We start from the raw sequence: 19,715 nt of genomic DNA on the forward strand, positions 1-19,715 counted from the left end.
TTTAGTAGTCCTGCAATGTCAGAAAATTAAAATTGATAAAAACAATAGCATGATTTACTTTAAAATACAATACCATGTTGTCAGTGCCATAAGCTTTAAAAAAATATTGGTGTAATTCTTATTAAGGACCCTCTGGTCAAGTAGGCTTTAATAAAACAAATTATAGAAAGTAATTGATATGGCACAGTAGGGAATGGGTAGTTTAATATAAAGCATCCCTTACTTGAAGAAAATAGGTGTATTCCTAAAAATGGGTTGCAAATTGAACCGTATTGTAAATCCACAAGAGTGCATAGCTGTTTAAAGAGATTAGTTTTCCCTAACATATATATATAATACAGAAAACAATATTTGGGAAAAAACAGAAAAGCAGAAAGAAAAGCAAAAAATCACCTCTAATCCCACTAGTCAGAGATAATCACTGTTAAAATTGAAGTGTATGAAATTCTAGTACTTTACTGGGTTGAATAGAAATGGTTTCATACCAAGTACACTATTTTATGGCATATGTTTTCAATTAGCTGTACATCATGAACATTTTCCATGTCAATAAATATGTCAGAAGTTTGTTATTTGAATTAATTCTTCATAAGGTCTGGTTTCACCTCCTGATTTTTTAAAACTCTGGTTTTCACTAGTTATATTTGTTTATTTAAATTTAGGTCCATCATAAACTTTTGTTTTTTATTAACATGTGCACTACAGAAAATATATAAAATGCAGAAAAGTAAGAAAAGAAAAATATTACCTATAGTCTCACTGCCCCCAAAATAAATAACATTTTTGGCATTTAAAAAAATGTATTTTGTTATTGTTTTGTTTCTAAAAAAAATTGTAATGTTACTCTTCTGGGTGCTGGAGATACAAGAATGAACAGGACAGTCAAGATCCCTGGCCTTAAAGAGTCTGTCAGGTGGTGAGAGGGTTAGCCTTTAACGAAATTGTCCCACAAATATAGAATTAAAAACTGAGGTGAGCACTGTGGAGGGAAAGCACAGGTGCTATCACTGTGTAAAGGAGAATCTGATTTAAATCCAAGGAATCACAGTCAGGGAAGGCTATTCTGAAAAAATAGAGTCTGATTTGGAAACTGAAGGATGTCTGAGAGTGAAACAGGGTTTTGTTTGTTCTTTTTTCTCTAGTTGCTTTAGGTGTAAGGATAGGTTGTTTGAGGTTTTTTCTTGTTTCTTGAGGTAGGATTGTATTGCTATAAACTTACCTCTTAGAACTGCCTTTGCTGCATCCTGTAGGTTTTGGATTGTTGTGTTTTCATTGTCATTTATCTTTAGATATGTTTTGATTTCGTCTTTGAGTTCTTCAGTGATCCATTGATTGTTCAGTAACATATTGTTTAGCCTCCATGTGTTTGTGTTTTTTACAGTTTTTTTCCTGTAATTGATCTCTAATTTCATAGCGTTGTGGTCCAAAAAGGTGCTTGATATGATTTCAGTTTTCTTAAATTTACCAAGGCTTGATTTGTGACCCAAGATGTGATCTATCCACATAATCACTCATATTGTCTGGAATATTATCTAGGAATAGGATTGCTATGTCATAGGTATGCATGTATTAAATTTTACTAGATATTTTAAAACTATTTTGTTAAACAGTATGCCTGGTGTTGGTTATATTAGCTCTGTATCCTTGCCAGTTCTTGGTATTGTCAGACTTGTAAAATTTCATCATTCTAAAGATATAATTTCTATTTACTGGACTACTCTTTGAGCATCTTTTCATGTTTACCCTCTTGGTGTGGGCCTATTTTTGTCTATTGTATAAACTTATAGTCTTCAATTGTGATAAATTTTCTTGAATTACCTTTTAGATTTCTTCCCCTTCTGTTTTCTCTTTCCAGACCTCCTATTATCTAGATGTTGGACTTCCTGGATCGATTCTCTATCTTTTTTTTTTCCCTCTATTTTTCATCTTTTTGCTCTTCTTAAATATTTTCTCAACTTTATCTTTCATTTCTTCATTAACATTTTCACTTATATTTCCTTTTTTAACTTATTTTTCTATGTATTCTATATTTACTCCTTTTCTTATAGCATCCTAACATTTCTTGCTGAATCCTATTCAAGAATAGAAATAGGAAACATCCCATTTTTGTTTCTTTAAACATTGATAATTTAAAAAAATATTGTCATCTCTTTGCATGGTTTGTTTCCTTCAGCTTGGTTTAATTCTGTTTGTTTATCTTTGTCCTTCATGAGAGAGATTTTCCTCAGATGTCAGGTGGTCCTTAGCTGCTTGCTCATATTTAAGTTTATTTGGCACTAAATGGATAGAACTAGACAGATCAATAAGAAAAAGAAGGACTTGAACAATGTTATACGTCAGTTGGACCTAACAAACATGTACAGAACACTCACCCAACAGCCCCAGAATACACATTCTTCTCAAGCACACATATTGGTGTGTGTGCATTGAGAAGAGGGGAGCATTCACATTGGTCACAAAACAAGTCTTAATATATTTAAGAAGATTGAATCATATCAAATATCTTTACCAATCACAATGAAATAAAATTAGAAGTCAAGAGAAGTAGGAAAACTGGAGAATTCACAGATATATAGAAATTAAACAATACACTCTTGAATAACCAATGGATCAAAGAAGAAATCACAAGGGAAATTAGAAAATTTCTTGAGGCAAATAAAAACTAAAAAGTTGACTGGTAGTTCTGGGAGCTTGAGAGAAGCCTCCCAATTATAGGGTGATGTCTCTATTCTTAAGTCTTTTCAGTTGAGCTGATAGGATTTCCCAGAGAAGAATCTTCCACTCTTAAAAGGAAAGGTACTACAAGCCTTCTAACCTGGTGGTGTAGAGAGATGAAGTCTCAATCTTCAGTATTTAAAACTTTCACTTAGTTTTCAGGATGGTATCTCTGCCTTCAACTCTGTCTGGCATTCCTCAGTTCAAAATCTCCTTGATTTACTACCCAGAGAATAGAGCTCAAGTCTTCCACCAGAGTGGGGAAGGGGTTGCACTGGGGACAGGATTAGGGAGTGTGGGGGGATGTCTAACTGTTTCTTAAACAGACTTTCTTCAACTCTTCTTCCGTATCAGTTCCACCTTGCAGAGCTGCCTGGTGCCACCTTTGAACGTTTAATTAGGTACATTGGTTTGCTTCTTTCCTGAAGATGATTTATTTTGCCAAGGGAATATCATCATGAGTTCACATACTTTAATATTTTGCCCCATTTTGCCATCCAAAATTACACAGCAAGATAGAAAAAAGTAGTATCCTAACAAAATTTTAGATGGAGAAAATATTGTGAAATTGTATATAGCTAAGTTCTGTCTCCCTTAGCCTTTCTTAGTCAATCTAGATTCATTTTTTAGTATTTAAGTGAATGCCTCATCATATTCTTGTCTCTGTTTTAACCCTTGTTCCAAGAGTTTGTTTATGATTAGAAGAATTTATGAAACATTTTTATTTCACCACTAGGTTAGGTTCTTTGACTCTGCTAAACAATACACAAATACATATTTGTGATAAATAAAATTGTTTTCCTGTGTTGGTTTCTGGAAATAGTTCTAACATTGTATTGTTAACTTAGACAAGTGTGTTGTATATGTTTTGTTTTCAGTTTGTTAACAGAAAACCTCTGTTAGCTTGGAGCTTTCCTTTGGAGATACTTCCAAATACTTTGGCCTCAAATCAGAACTAATTCTTGGTTTTAGAAAAAGTAAAGTAAGATCCCAAAGGTTATTCTCTGTATATATTTTCATCACTTTGTACCTCTAGATTGAGTTTTTTATGAGTGCGATTTACTTGCTAAAAAATAGAAAGGATGGTATTAAGAGTTTTGTTCACTTTTTAAAGCTAGCTGTTAGAATTATGTATTTTGAAATTCATTTGAATGCAGCTGGGCACAGCATTAAACAGTTTTTTAAAACATGAAAACCAAAACCTGGAATCACTAGAGAAAAAGACATTCTTTGTAGAAAGTGGTAATTATATACAACAGTAGCAGTTCAGAGCAGATTATCCCAGTCTTTCTATTTGTTAGCTACAGTACCACTTGGGAGAAAATGAATTTTCATCTTGTTGAACTCTATCTAGGTGAGGGTTGGACCTATACCTATACAGCTTCAAACATATTCATCAAAAAAATGAACAGATATGTAAAAGAAAGGGCAGAAGCAGGGAATAAATATACGAAAAAGTGAAAAGAATATTTTCCTATAAAAATGCAGGGAAAATGGTTTAGCATTAACCGTTTTTACAAATCAGTACTCTGCCTTCAAGAGTTCAGTAGTCGTCACTAGATCCATTTAATATGTCCTGCTTTCAATACAAGTATATTTACTGACCTTTCTTCCTTGAAATCAGAAACCTGACTCCCAAGCTCCTGTGGAAGGACTCTCCCAGCTTCTCTCCTCCCCTCTTTGCACTCTGTTGTATTTCCACTCAGTTAACCACATAGTATAAACATACTCAGGGGTATCCTGAGTAAAAAAAAGTCACAAAGAACTCCTTGTCTTTCATTGACTGTAAAGTCAGCCCGCGCAGAGATGTTCCTATACAACCAGCATTACCAATTATTTATTCAGCTGTCTTCAGTGCATATTTATCGAACATCTTTTGTTTTACTTTATTGTTTGGTAATCATTCTGTAATTCTCTGCAGAGGTCTAAGCTAACAGAGGAGAAAGGGGACTACTGTTGAACGTACTATATACAGTTGACCCTTGAACAGTATGGTGGTTAGGGGCACCTACCCTCTGCACACTGGAAAATCCGCATATCACTTACAGTTGGCCCTCTGTATCCATGGTTCCAGATCTGCGGATTCAACCAGCCACAGATAGTGTAGTGCTATAGGATTTACTGTTGAAAAAACCCGTGTCTCTAAGTGGACCAGTGCAGTTCAAACCTGTGTTGTTCGAGGGTCAGCTGTACTTAGCTTTAACTTAAATATTCTTATGTAATCTTCACAGCCGTGTAATGTTATTATTGTATAGGGTAATGTTATTCCTCTTTTCTAGATGCAGAATCTGAAGAATAATATTCCCAAAATCACTCAGCTAAGTGGCAGATCCAGGATTTAAACTTAATTTGTCTGATGCTGAAGCCTGAGGTTTTCTGTTAAACACATAGGACCCAGGACTTGCCTGTCCCTGTCCAAACCGTATTTCAAGACTGCAAAGGTCTTTTGTACTGGGACGTAAACAGTAGCTCTGAGATCTTATGTAGGCTTAAGTGTAATATGTCAGATCTAGTTAAACAGTGAGTTTTTTGGTTTTTTTAATGTGAGGGAGATACTGGATTTACTTGGTTTCATGTATCACTGTAGAGAAATGTAACTTTTCTGTATATGAACAAGGTTATATACATTATTATAATCATTTTTTAGAAATCAATCTAAAGATGAACTTTTTAAAATTCAGCAATTTCATCTTGTCTTTGTATTGACTTGTTTTTATGTTTGTTTATTTCCCATTGAGGTTATCGAGGAAACAGGAACCTTATTATGAACTACCTAACATTTAAAGAGTTCCTGGGTGTCTTGTTAAATGTTTGTTGTATAAATGACAGTCTGTGAGTGATAAGTTTTATAAGGAAGGATTCTTTATTTGCCCTTAGATTTGGCATCTCCTTTTTATGGCTCCTTTTTGTAGAATAGACACACTCATTCCCCACCTTGCTTAAAGATTCTCTGTCATGCCTTTTCAGATCAAGGAAGGGGAGAAATCTCTCTGTCAGTCTGTAAGGCGATGCTGTTTTTTATGTAGCTTCCAAAATAAAAGAGAGGGATGTTCAGAGTAGGCATACAAAGCTTACAGTTCCTTTAGTAAAAATAATGCAATTTTTCTTAAAAATTCAATCATAATTGTCATAGTTCCAAAATGGAAATTCATTTTCTTGTCCTTTGACATTGTTTTAATCAACCCATATTATGAGTTATTTTAGTTATTTGATCAGCTTCCTTAAGGCTGGAAGCTTGGTTGGACTGGAAGTCTAGAGCTCACGTACAGGCTGAAGAGGAACTGGGAATTGTGCATATGGTCTCTTAAAGTGACTGAGTTGAGAAAGAGAAACGGACAAACTTATTTAGACTTTTTTGCCCAATAACCTAGAGGTAGCCAGGAAACTCTCTTCTTGGATGGCTTAGAAACAGCTCCATTGTCAAGTGCCAAGAAATCTAACCTTAGATTTCCACTCTTTTGATTAACCATCCCAACCCATGTAGGCCAGTTCAGCCATCTTCCCTTCCACCCTCTGCTCCCATACTTCTCAGATTTCAGAAGACAGTTGAGTGACAAATGCCTGCCACCATTACTTAGATAGTCTTTATTTGAAGTGCCATACCCATTGTGAAACTGCTTATTGTAAAATCTTAAGCCCCTGCAGGAGTAAAATGGTCTAAATCCCTTACTGAAATGCCTCTGAATACAACTGAAATATAAAGGAACTTAATGTTAAACAATGTTGTGTTTATTGCTATATGAACCTTATAAAATTTATGAAGTGGCTATGTTTATTTCTCAATAACAAATGATGAAAATTAGTGAAAAGGAAATAGCAGTATATTAAACTGAGAAAAAGTTTATGTTTAACTTTGGTGTAGAAATTTTACCTTCCAACTTTTTAGACCTGCATTATAATGAAAATTTACTTAGGAGAAATGTCTTTAACATTAGAGGAAAATGAGAATGGGAAAGTGGAATTATATGGATCATTCACTTGAGTATAAATCAAAATTTAATTGCTTTTAAAGAACCAAAAGGTAGATCAATTTTATTTTAGAAGAAGGACCAGCATGGATAGAATATTGGGTTCTAGATTGAATAACTATTAAAGTCTAATTTGAACGACAGAAACAGAGATACCTCAGGCCACTATTAAAAATTTTTTTTGTTTCCCTTTTTTAGGGCACATTTAAAGTGAAATCTTAAGAAGGTTCTAATTCCTGTCCTCCTGAAATGTAACCTATACCAGAATAGTATTGTTGCATAAGTTTGCAGTTCTATTTAAACACTTTACTTAAACAGCTATTAATTTAGTATTTTAGTTCATCTCTGTTCTGTGTATTTTTAACAGTGAAATTAAATACATCCTGTCTGATTTGTTTAGTTTTAAATTAAGCTCACTCGGAGCTAGCTTCCAGAGACTGTGACTTGGCCCTTGGTGCCTTTTGGCATCAGCTTTTATTAAAGTCAGTGCATGTTCTTGTCTTTGTCATCTTGGAAGGACGCTGATGCTAGTCATGCCAACTTGGATCCATTTCCAAGGTTTGCCACAGGAAGCAAAATACTGAAATTATCATAAAAGTAAATCATTCTTTAGGTTTTTAAAAATGTCACTGAAAGATGACTCGAAAGTGAGAACAGAATTTCTAGAGTTTAATAGTTGATAACTTATATGCCCTATATATATTGCAAGCATGTCTTGCCCAAACTCAACAAGCAGACAGAAGAATGACTATGTAAGAGGGAAGAGTAAGTCCTTGACCCATGGCTAGAAATAGCAAAAGTGTGTTTCTGTGCCATCCTGCTCTACTGTATGACTCAGGTTCTGGAATCAGCTCTACTTTAAATGATTGCTGGCATCACACTCAGGTGAGCCCTAAAGGGAGCTTTCCCATTGAAAGACATGAATGTTGGGGTCTGAAGTACATTGAATACTTTTATTGATCAACTTGGAGAGAACATGCTAATATAGAAATTTCATATATTATGTAGTTGACCAGTTGATTATTGAATGTGTTCTAATAGTATATGAGGTTTATTTTCCCCTGTTTTTCCTACAGGCATAATGAAGTGGCTTAAAAAAGATGGATAAGAGCAAGGTTTTCCTTTTAGGGTAGGCATGCTTTTGGCTAGTTATCCCTAGTTGTTGCAGACTCATTCTTTGTGTTCAAAAGTGTAATTTTCCATATTCCAGACGACTCATAGAGATTAGCCACAGTTTGTTTAAACAAAGAAGACACACACAAAGCAATAGTTTTAAATATTTTTTCAGAAAGAATTCACTTGCTTATTTTTCTTAAAAACATCTTTCCCATTTCATTGAGGCAGATTTGGAAGTCAAACCAGAAACTTCAGGCTCTACTACGATGGAAAGCACTTTGTTGGGGAGAAGCGCTTTGAGTCCATCCACGATCTGGTGACTGATGGATTGATTACTCTCTATATTGAAACCAAGGCAGCAGAATACATTGCCAAGATGACGATAAACCCAATTTATGAGCACATAGGATACACAACCTTAAACAGAGAGCCAGCATACCAAAAACATATGCCAGTCCCGAAAGAGACACTTGATGAGAAAGATTCTACAGGCCAGGATGGGGTATCAGAGAAAAGGGTAAGCTACCATGAAACCACACTTTGTCTTCTTCTGTTTGGGGTTCTTATAAGAAAACCATTATTGCCAGAAGAAATTGACTTCGCCACAGTGCTTTGGAAAGGATATGCATTTTCCTTAATGTCTAGTTTCTGTGATGCTGAGCTTTGATATATCTAATTCTTGTTCAGTTAAAATATGTCAGGTATATTTTTGTACTCCTGATTATTTCCTATTTTATCAGTTTCACAGTTTTAAAAATTTGTTGGAAAAATGACTCCTAGTAAAGAAGTTCAGGGGTTTTGGTCAGAAGCATAACTTACACTAGCTATATTACATAAAGAATTAAGGGGGTCACATTATCTATCAAACTTACTTTGTTTCCCTTAAAGATAATTTACTTTATGAAAGTTCTGTTCTTTAGCAAATTGATAGATAATATGTATTCTCAAATACACATGATTGAATTCAGTCTATCAATAACTGTTATACTTTTTTGAGAATCCGTCAGTCTTGAGTAACAGGAGAATTTATCTCTTTATGGACTTATGAAGTAACTGAATCCGGAAGATATACTTCTCTTTAATTATGAAAGACAATTTAAGTTTTTCATTTGTCATATTTTAATTGTAATGTGTTTAAGGTTAACATCAGAAGTTTTAATTCCTTGGCATTAAGATAATTTTACTTTGAAAATTGTCCCGAGCCTCCCTTTCATCCCCCAAGAAAAAGTGAGAATTTTCTCATGTTTTATATTGTGTGGGATTTAGTTGGGATAATTTTATGTATTTTAATTGTAATTGTGTTAGCTAATTCTTATATTCTCGAGTATCTTAAGTTGCCGTATTAAAGAAATGTAGTATTATATAGTCATTTGAGCTTGATTCTGTCACCAAATAGATTTGTGCTCAAATTCTATCATTTTACCAGTTGAGTGACTTCATCAAGTTACAGAGACTCTGTGCTTTAATGTTCTTATTTGTAAAATTGTAATAACAATCAACTTCTGAGGATTGACTGAATGAGATAGTATGTATAAAATAATCAAAGAGGGCTTGGCACAAAGTAAGCACTCAATATGAGTTTGGTGGTAATGTTACTGTGACAGTCATATTACCTCATGGTAGCATCCTAAAATACTTCCCATTATCTTGGAGTATTTAGGTACAGAATGGAAATTTCAGATGTTCATTGTCCATTTCAAATTTTAGTTTCTGGCAGATCTTACTTAGAGTGGCATTTTGTGGCTGCAGAGAAACCAACATTTTAAACTATAGTCTGTAGCAAATAGTTTTTCATCCACTTAAAGTTGTTAGGAACTACACATCTTTTTTGGAAGTAAACAGAATTTAGAGTCCTAAATGCATGCTGTATTTAATATTGTTCTTTTCACTGTAGTTCCCATTTTCTCACTTTTGGTTATTTTTCATTCATGGCATTTTTCAGTAATGCTTGTATTTAAATACCTAATACTGATATTATATGTTATGAAGATGTGCCTTGAGTATTCTAAGTTAACATCTGTGAAATATTGTTTTAAATACGTACCTGTGAGTCTTTCAAATTTGATCAGCCTAATGATAACCTTTGCTAATGTGTTCTGTATACATTTTTGTACATTAAGGGACTCAAGCTACAGACATTTAGCTATTTAACATTGGGCTAGTCATTTAACCTCACAGGGCCTTAGTTGTCCCTCCTACAAAATGAAAATAAATATTCACAGAGGCAAGAGACTGAGGTAGCTAGTGCCTAGAGGACGCTTTTAACTCTGGGATCCATGATGCCCTATGTATTCTGGCAACATTACCCGTTAAATTACCTGGATTTTTTTGTGCTGAAGGCCAGTGACATAGAGTGAAGTAGCTAGCCCAGAAAGTGTTTCTCTTCAGCAAGCCTTGATTAAGAATCATCTCTTAAAAACTACTCTTTGCTTTAAACTGCATGCATCTTAAATCTAGTTGGCTTAAAATCTACTCACTCAAAACTAGATTTATTTTATTTACAGGTGTCATCCAACAGGACAGGGATGATGACCTGTTCAACAGCTTGAAACATTGATTCCCTGTCACAGTGGATGACATTTGTAAGTAAAGACAATCATGTTTAACTGATTTAAGATACCTACTGACATTTATTAAAAATATTTAATAAATATTTTACTGGGTCCTGCATAGCTAAATCCCCTCTCATTCATCAGTCCTTTTCCTCAGAGGCAAAAAGTGTTGGCTTTCCAGGAGCTAGTATGCTGTTGTGGAAAGGATAGTAGCATTGGAATTAAGAGCTGGGTTCTACTACAGGCATTGATTTTTCTGTGTCACTTTCTTTTTTCCTTCTCTGTCACTTTTCAGTCTCTCTGTGGAGACTGTTTCCCACCTTTAAATAGGAGGGCTTTGGACTAGATGACATCCAAGGTCTGGTTTATATAGTCTGTGATCCTTCAGGGAATGCAGGTTTTGTAGGAGAGAGAACACAGCACGAGGAAGAGCACTGAGGTGGGGTCTAGAAAGGAGAGATCTGTTTTTTCGTATCTACTAAGTGTATGACCTTGGGACAATCCCCTAGCCTGTCTGGACTTCACTTCCTCTGTATATAAGACAAGGGGTTTCTACAAAACATTAATTTTACAGGATTTTAATAAATACTTACTGCAGAAAGGGTTCTGTGCTCAAATAGGTTTGATAAAAATTAGGTTTTTTTTAAAAAAAACTTAACCATTTCTTTTCTGTAGGCTTCTCAGCTTTGCTGATGCCTAATGTACATTACGACTCTCAAGAGTGCTCCCAAACTTATCTGAATCACCTCGCCACTATTCAGAACATTTTGGGAAAATAATGTTTCACGAAACCAACTTTGGGAAATTTTGAACCAGATGATCTCTTAAGGTCTTTCCTTGTTATAAAATCTAGGGATGAGAATTCTACGCATATTTTTTTTTTCAGTCCTTAAGGTATAAGTTGAGTGTCTGAGCTTTTGTGGAAGGTTGGCAGGTTTTATGGCCACAAAGTTTTTTTGCCACAGAAAGTGAATCCTGAAGACTCTTTGTTGTCCCTAGGAAATCTGGTGGCCTGTTGTGTGGGGAAAAAAATTTTTTTCCAAGAGTTACCTGTATCATTTTTCTCATTAACTATTTTTTTAAGATTTTTTTTTGATGTGGACCATTTTTTTTAAAGTCTTATTGAATTTATTACAATATTGCTGCTTCTGTTTTATGTTTTGGTTTTTTGGCCACGAGGCATGGTATCTTAGCTCCCCAACCAGTGATCGAACCTTCACACCCTGCATTGGAAAGCGAAGTCTTAACCACTGGACCGCCAGGGAAGTCCCTCTCATTAACTGTTAAAGTTGCTTCTTCAGCTTCAATATCAATTAGAAACTTGTGTGTATGTGTGTGTGTGAACGCTTTTTTCAAAACATTCTTCTCTTGTTTACTCATAAAATTTGTTGTGATTCCTAATCATAAATCAAAGAATCATGGAGTTGGAAGGGGCCTTCACGGTTACCATGTTTCAGAAGCAATTTAAGCATACCCTCTGATGTTGAAATTCCTTCTTTGATATCCCTCTCTCTCTTTTTTTTTTTTAACATCTTTTTGGAGTATAATTGCTTTACAGTCAATTAGGAAGTTTAAATGTCTCTCAACATTTTTGAAAATATTTTTTATTCATGAAGCTGTAGCATGTTGAAAAGCCAGACTTCCTTCTCTTCTAGAACAGCTTACCTTTGGCAGTCTAGATTGGCCAAGAGCCCAACTTTTATTAGTTAATTTTTAAAAATTTATCTTGGAACTGTATTTGAATAGTTTCTTCCAAGTAGTGAAGATAGTACACTTGCTTCAACAGATACTGGACCTATGGCAGGATGCAATGGTTTTATGATAATTTTACACTTATTAGTAACGTAACTTTAAATCTGCCAAAACCATGCTTTTGAAAATGTCTCACGTGACTGTTAGCAATATAAACTGTCAAATAAAATATATAATTTGCATTTCAGAAACCATACTGTGAGTCAGAACTCTGACTCTAGCCAAAACCTCTTTACTTTCAGACTTAGTCCTCCAAGCTCCAAACCTGACTCACGTGTAAGAATGGCCTGTGATGCCGAGGGGCGGCAACATCAGCTTGTTGGTTTTATGGAAGTTCACCAAGCTAAATAAGCTACGTGTGCCTGTGTGTGTGTGTATATATGTTTTGTTTCCCTGGAAGTTTGGAGTGAATGCAATTCTTGGCATATTTTCATATTAATTTATTCTTAAGGAGTTTCCTGTACATTTAAATTTCCTTCATCAAAGACTTCTTTGGGGATCGCCAGGCTGCGTATGTATTGAAAAGCCTTGTGAAACTTGACGTTGAAATGAAAGCCCTGCCAAAAACTGCCATAACTACTGGAATTCTTTGGTTACCTCCATAAAATGACAGGAGTCTTCGTCCCTGTCAAAGGAGCACGGGCTGTCTGTCTGCTAATTGTCTTAGTCTCCCACAAAGCCACTCTTCTAAATGTTTTTACTTTGCTTAAAAATACATATAACACGTTTTCTGTTTCTGTATCATCTCAATGTAGAAATCAGCAAGAAAAATACTTAAATTTAATCATTATAAAAATAACAATACCAGAGGAGTGGGTAGCATGAAGCAGTCTGAAGAGAACTGTGTTTGGTTTCTGGATTTTGTGTTTTCCCAGTCTTTTGGGCCTTTTTTTTCTCCTTCCTTGTTCCTCCCCGAGCTGTGCTTCGCTTGTTCTCCTTAACTCTGCCTTTATCCACATCCATCCCTCTTGCCCTTCGTCAGATTTACATGCCCAAGTCTCTCTCCTCTGTGGCTTGTTCAAGGTTAGGATCGGTTGTTCAGGGTGAACAGGCCCTTAGAGAACTGCTAGATGTGCCCAAGTTCACTTATTTGTATTAAAAAATCAATTTAGTAATTTATGAGGAGACTACAACTTCCATACAGAACTTCTAATAGTGGGTTTGTCCTCCTCTGTAACTGTCCTTCTTAAGAAATCAAATACAGTTTAAAAAAAAAGAAAAGCCTACATGGTCAGTACATAAGTACATATTAGTCTGTGTGCTCTTAGCAAGCCCTTAACCACCCTGGGTCTCAGTTTGCCTCATCTCTAAAATAAGGTCTATGGATTCCATTGCACTGGTGGTTATGAGTATTAATGAGATTTTGTAAAGTGGCCTTCCTTGTATGTGATGCATTATTGCACTCTAGGCTCAGAGCGATCACCAACCAGATGTCCCTTCATGGGTCTCAGTACTGTTCCCCCGCCTTCGCTAGAAACAGCATATTCAGGTTTCTCTTCAAGATTTGTCTTTTCAGTGCTTCAGTTTCCCTCTGAGTTCACAAGATAACATCAAAAGGTTCCTACTTGCTTCATCAAAAAGTGGAGTTTCTCTTAACAAAGACTGTGATACCTCTAATTGTGTCCAATTAAGAAGCATGTGTCTTTGCCCAATAATGTGCTAATGACTTTTAAGGCTAAAATATGTTATTTGCCTGTCATATTTACATTTTAGTATTGACCAGTATTTTAACTCTACTTCCCCTAATTGTAAGACAAGTAAAGCCTTCTGGTCCTCTTCCTGTTAGTGAACTATTATTGAACCTGCACTCCTTGTTGAGACTGTTAGGATCTCTCAAATCTCCCCTAACTTCTAAGTCTGTTTATTTTCTTAACTCCAGCTGGGTAAACCCTCTCCTTCTTTGCCTTAATGTCTTCACACTTTATTTTCTAAGTAGTCTTTCACGAGCTATCTATATAAAGAAATTCTGTTAGTCAAAAGTTGTCTTGGAACTTAAGCAAGTTAAGAGCACAGCAGAATATCATCCCCATTTCTTCTTTGGTTTCCATGAACTAAGTCATCTCCTGTCAAAATTAATTGCATTTAATTCAACCTCCTATTTGTAAGGAAACAGGCCAGGCTCTGGAAGTAAGAAAAGATGTACAAGATTTAAGCCCTGCCTCAAAGAGCTTATATTTTAATGTTTTCATTGTTTCTACCCTATTTAACACAGACATCCTGATAGCAAGAGGCAGGCCACCTGTATAATCTATGTAATATTACAGGTGTTCATCAAATATTAAGTTGGACTTACTCTGATTTGAGCTTGCTACTATAATAGCCCAGCAGATCACCGGAAACACTTTTGTAGATAAGAATGCTAATTTTTCAGAATCATGAATCAGAAATTAATATGACATTCTGGCATCTACCCCGGTTTCAAAGGCTTTAATCCCTCAATATTGTTTCACTTCTGAATCAGCACCTTGAGTTTTACATAAACAGTTGTTGACTAAATGAACAAATGAATAAATTACTATATTTTATGAATTCAGCCAAATCCAAGGCCCTAATATAATTCAGTCCTAAGACTGAGAAAGAAAAGTATACTAATTCAACTTGATACTCTATATTTTTCCCTTTAAGAGCTAAGAATCTTTAGAATGTCCCTGTGAGGCAGGGAGGGCCATTCCTCTTTCCACAGATATACCATTTGAGTTACAGAGAAATTATCTTTGTGATATGCAATAGTTTGTGAAGGGTGGTGGGTAGCTGCACCTCCTTAGGGATATGCTCAAAGAAGCCAACGTGGCAGAGGGCATCTCCCCAAACTTACATTGTCAGTCGTGTGTCAGGACAACCTAGACCCCATCAGAGAATCATACTTGAAGTGATTAATGAAGACTCAAATGGGGCCCAGGAAATTGTTTGCATGAATCTCAGCTGTCCTTCCATCTTATCACCCACAGAAAGGATTAGTAATTGAAAGCCATTAGGGAAAACCAGATGGAAAGAGGAAGATGGAAGATAAACATCAGTTCCTCAGCTCCAAAGAACCAAGCCAACGGAAGACCAAATCGTAGTTTTCCAAGCCAGCCGCAGTTTTGGAAGATTTCTGTATATGAGCCAATTAAATAAATAACTCTTAATTTACTGGTTTGAGGGTTGGAAAAGGAAGCTGATAGAAATTCTTTCATAGTTGCTATTTCAGAGCCTTTAGCATTTTGGTGGGAAAATAATTGATGGCAAGATCCCCGTCCATTAACTTTGTGAAACAGAAATAAACTCTAGTGGCTTTATGATGGTAATAGCATTTTGGGGTCCCAAGCAAGTAGAGACTATCAAGCAATAATCTGGCCTTCCATGTTGCTCACAAACTAACTTTGTGGGCAATTCTAAAAGAATCAGCTCTCTAGTTTTAGTAAATCCTTACATTAGATCTTATGCTTAATGACTTGGACCTATAATTTTCATCTTCTGCTTTTTGCTCCATATTTCCCCCTTATATTTGGAGTCATTTCTCTTTCCCCCTAATATTTAGATCTCTCAGAGACTGATAAGTCAAAGCCATGCCCTGAGCCTTTTTGTAAGTTATGAAAACTTAATGGTATTTTTTTTTCTTTTTTTTTTGCGGTACGCGGGCCTCTCACTGTTGTGGCCTCTCCTGTTACGGAGCACAGGCTCCGGACGCGCAGGCTCAGCGGCCATGGCTCACGGGCCCAGCCGCTCCACGGCATGTGGGATCCTCCCGGACCGGGGCACGAACCCGTGTCCCCTGCATCAGCAGGCGGACTCTCAACCAATGTGCCACCAGGGAAGCCCAACTTAATGGTTTTATCTGGCCTCATAAGTTAGTCCTGAACTCTTCTTGGGTTTCCTTCAAGTTACTATAACTGGTCAAAAATGCTCAAACCTGAACTTTATATTGCAATAATTAGATTCTTTCAGTAAGAAATTATAGACATCTCTAGTGGCTACTATTTGTACCCTTATTTATATGTCTCCTTTTAAGTTTAGTGCTGCTACGTTATTTTCACTGTGGTTTGTTCAGTAACTTGAATGAATCAGCCCTGTTATCCTCTATTTCCTTAGCTTCTGAAACCATCCAGTGAAAATCCACTGATGCTGTAGGTTTGCTGATGACCTATTTTATATTATTAAATTTTACATCTCATACAGCTTAAACATTTTCCTTGATAATTTCTAAGTTACTATACTTACTTACCAGCAGTGTTTGATAAAAGTTCACCTTTGCTGTAAAATTTCCCTCCAAAAGCAGAAGCTTTTATATAAGCTGCAGATTGTTTAGCACGTTGTTAAGAGATTTACACCTCCCTTCCTTTTGCCCACTCAGCAGGAAGAGATCCCTGATTGTGGATATAGTTTGCTTCATAACTTTAGAATGATTTTGGGCTGCTGCCCAAGTTCATAGTAAGGAAGAAACTGGTGCCCTATCCCTTGAGAAAGTTCTGTTTTTCTGTATAGCGGGGAAAACTCTACAAATTAGCCCATACCTGTTTATAGGTTTGTTTTCCGAGAATTCTTTATAAGTGAAATTTATTGAGTATAATTTACATACAGTAAAATGTATACAGTTACATGTACAGTTTGATGAGCTTTGACAAATGTATGCACCTGTGTAACCACCGCGTACAATCAAATATAAAACATTTCATTACTCCAGAAAGTTCCCTAGTGCCCCTTTGTAGAAAATCCCACCTCTTACCCCCTGCCTAAGGCAACTACTGATTAGATTTCCATCTGACAAGAAATTTGTTTAATGGTTGATATGACAGGTGACATCCTATTTAATGTTTTAACTTTCTATATTTATAGCACTTCTGACCTCCATCTTTTTTCTTTTTATTTATTATAAACACATCATCTTAATATCTTTAAATACCTATCTTCATTATCCCTGATTTTAGATGTAAAATTTCTCAGGTCATGTATTTTTAGGGAAATATGAGCAACAAAGGAATTGTTGGTATGTAGTAGTGCTCGCAAAATACTATAACTTGTTGAAGTTAAGCCCTATCACTGGACTCTTCACTTTTTAATCTGTATTAAGGACTTTAATAAATTTGGGTGCACAATGAAAGAGGGTTCTTAGGTGCAGGGAGAGAGATCTGCTGGGGTCTTGGACCTGAGCCAGAAGAACTCAGTCAGCCCTCCTTTAATCACTGGCTGTTCTCCTTGCCATTCCTCTCTGACCTGGGCTAGGTCCCATGGCAGGGTGTTAGTCACGGTCAAGTTGATGGAAAAGAAGGGTGTCCCCTGCTCTCTGAATGTGAACTGTTACTACATGGTACCAGGTATCACAATGAGAAAAACTACCATTTCTGCTTCATCCTCCCAGTCTACTCCAAGGGAAAAAGGCATTCTTTGTGGCAATGATATGATTCCAGAATTCCCTGTGGAACACCACTAAAGCATTTTTTTTTCAGCTTCATTGAGACCACTAAAGCATTTATATTTCTCTCCTTGTAATCCTTGAAAGCATGCAGGTGCAAGCCACTCAGGAATCCTGTAGACCAGAGTTCTCTGCCCAGTCCCAGGTGAAGAGGGACATTCTCTGTGTAACAAGCTCCCATGGGAGGACTATGGGTCGTATAAAATTCCTGGAGAAATGGTTATAACTTTTCTCCTGTCTCCCTCAAAAAAGCCTATTGGAATGTGAGTGAATGAGAAAACAGTGGAAAACAATAAGAACATAAAAATCCCACCAAATCCTACTATTGACGGATAACATAACCAATAATATTCTGCTGTTTATCCTTCTAGAGTATGTGTGTGTGTGTGCGTGTGTGCGCGCGCGCGTGCGTGCGCGCGTGAGAGAGCAAGCGAGAGCGCACACCAAACTTGTTTATCATTTACAGTTACCCAGTTCTAAATTAACAAAGCTTTTCGAGAGGAAAGGATTTCCATAAGTTCCATCTGCAGCGTACACAGAGGGACTTAGTTGGAATTATTATTTAAACCAGAAATATTTTGCTATCTTGTGGAGGTAACATTCTAATTACCACTTATTTCAGTGTGAATAGTAAATTTCCATTGTTTTCTTTTAGATAAAGCCCCCTCACCAAAATGCGTTTGCCTAATTAACGATTATGACAGATACTTTTATTTGGAACAGGGTTCATAGTTATTGCAAAGGGGCTGATTTTTTTTTCATATTTTTAAATTCATAGTGATATTGGATTGTAAACAAAGGATTTTAATGTTTCACTTTGAGTTTCATACAGAAATATTCTAAACTTTTAAGCTAAATTAATTTTTTTGCTCTAGGACAGAATGCGTAAATAATAATGGATCTTTAACATTTGATCTGGTCTTAACCCATAAAAGAAATTCTGTACCCCTCTGGGCTAGTGTTTGGTCATTCCTTTGGAGCAGTCCACAGCATCTAGTTCAAATGCTCTCTTTAGGCTACTCCCTTTCTCTCTTAATTCCTTATTTTTTGAGATTTGTTTTCCACAAAGATCCACCTTTACTTCTCAAATAAAAGCACTTCAGAAGGAGCTTTGATTATCACATGTTGTCTCCTATTTATTCAGTCATTCCCACACACACCCCCAAAACAATTTTTTTTAATTGGGCATCTCCTTGGGAAAGATCAGGATCCTCATCTTCTGACTTTAAGTAATGATGTCACTTTCAGCATGTCATCAACCTCTCTGAGCCTCAGTTGTGAAATGAAGGACTCAGCTTCACATGTGTCATTCAGGTCCCTTCTAGCTGTCACCCATAAATTTTCGTTAACCCTCAAGAGGTTTCTCAGACTTAAGATTCTGTACTTCTGAGAACTTATTATTTAAGAAGTAGAACAGACTGAAAACATGCAGATTTTAAAAAATTTTTATTTTATATTATAGTATGGTTGATTTACAATGTTGTGTTAGTTTCAGGTGTACAGCAAAGTGATTTAGTTATACATACACATATATCTATTCTTTTTCAGATTCTTTTCCCATATAGTTTATTACAGAGTATTGAATAGAGTTTGCTGTGCTATACACTAGGTCCTTCTTGAGTATCTATTTTATATATAGTAGTGTGCATATGTTAATACCAACCTCCTAATTTATTCCTACCCCCATCTTGACCCTTTGGTAACCATGTTTGTTTTCTAAGTCTGTGAGTCTATTTCTGGTTTGTAAATCAGTTCATTTGTATCATTTTTTAGATTCCACATACAAGTGACATCATAATATTTGTCTTTCTCTGTCTGACTTACTTCACTAGGTATGATAACCTCTAGGTCCATCCATGTTGCTGCAAATGGCATTGTTTCATTTTTTATGGCTGAGTAATACTCCATTTGTGTGTGTGTGTGTGTGTGTGTGTGTGTGTGTGTGTGTGTATACCACATCTTCTTTATCCATTCATCTGTTGATGGACATTTACGTTGCTTCCATGTCTTGGCTATTGTAAATAGTGCTGTAATGAACATTAGGGTATGTGTATCTTTTAAAAGTATGGTTTTCTCTGGGTATATGCCCAGTAGTGGGATTGCTGGGTCATATGGTAACTCTATTTTTAGTTTTTTAAGGAACCTCCATACTGTTCTCCATAGTGGCTGTACCAATTTACATTCCCACCAACAGTGTAGGAGGGTTCCCTTTTCTCCACA

The 19,715-nt window shown here is 36.0% G+C and overlaps 1 protein-coding gene across 5 annotated transcripts in view; it reads left to right on the plus strand.

Annotated features, from left to right (window-relative positions):
- Window positions 1-19,715, plus strand: part of CHN1 (chimerin 1) — a 176,501-nt gene that overhangs the window by 80,959 nt on the left and 75,827 nt on the right. For 2 of the 5 annotated variants that reach the window (XM_067741479.1, XM_067741480.1), the window contains one exon: window positions 8,028-8,316. The exons of 1 other annotated variant lie outside the window; for it this stretch is intronic. In XM_067741479.1, the coding sequence (XP_067597580.1) occupies window positions 8,028-8,316 (289 nt within the window). Of the gene's footprint in view, window positions 1-7,530; window positions 7,569-8,027; window positions 8,317-10,357; window positions 10,382-19,715 lie in introns of those variants that run through there. 2 more of the 5 variants (XM_067741481.1, XM_067741484.1) reach the window with 2 other exon arrangements.

This window comes from Pseudorca crassidens, chromosome 6 (assembly GCF_039906515.1).
Source record: "Pseudorca crassidens isolate mPseCra1 chromosome 6, mPseCra1.hap1, whole genome shotgun sequence".
In the NCBI taxonomy this organism is placed as follows: domain Eukaryota; kingdom Metazoa; phylum Chordata; class Mammalia; order Artiodactyla; family Delphinidae; genus Pseudorca; species Pseudorca crassidens.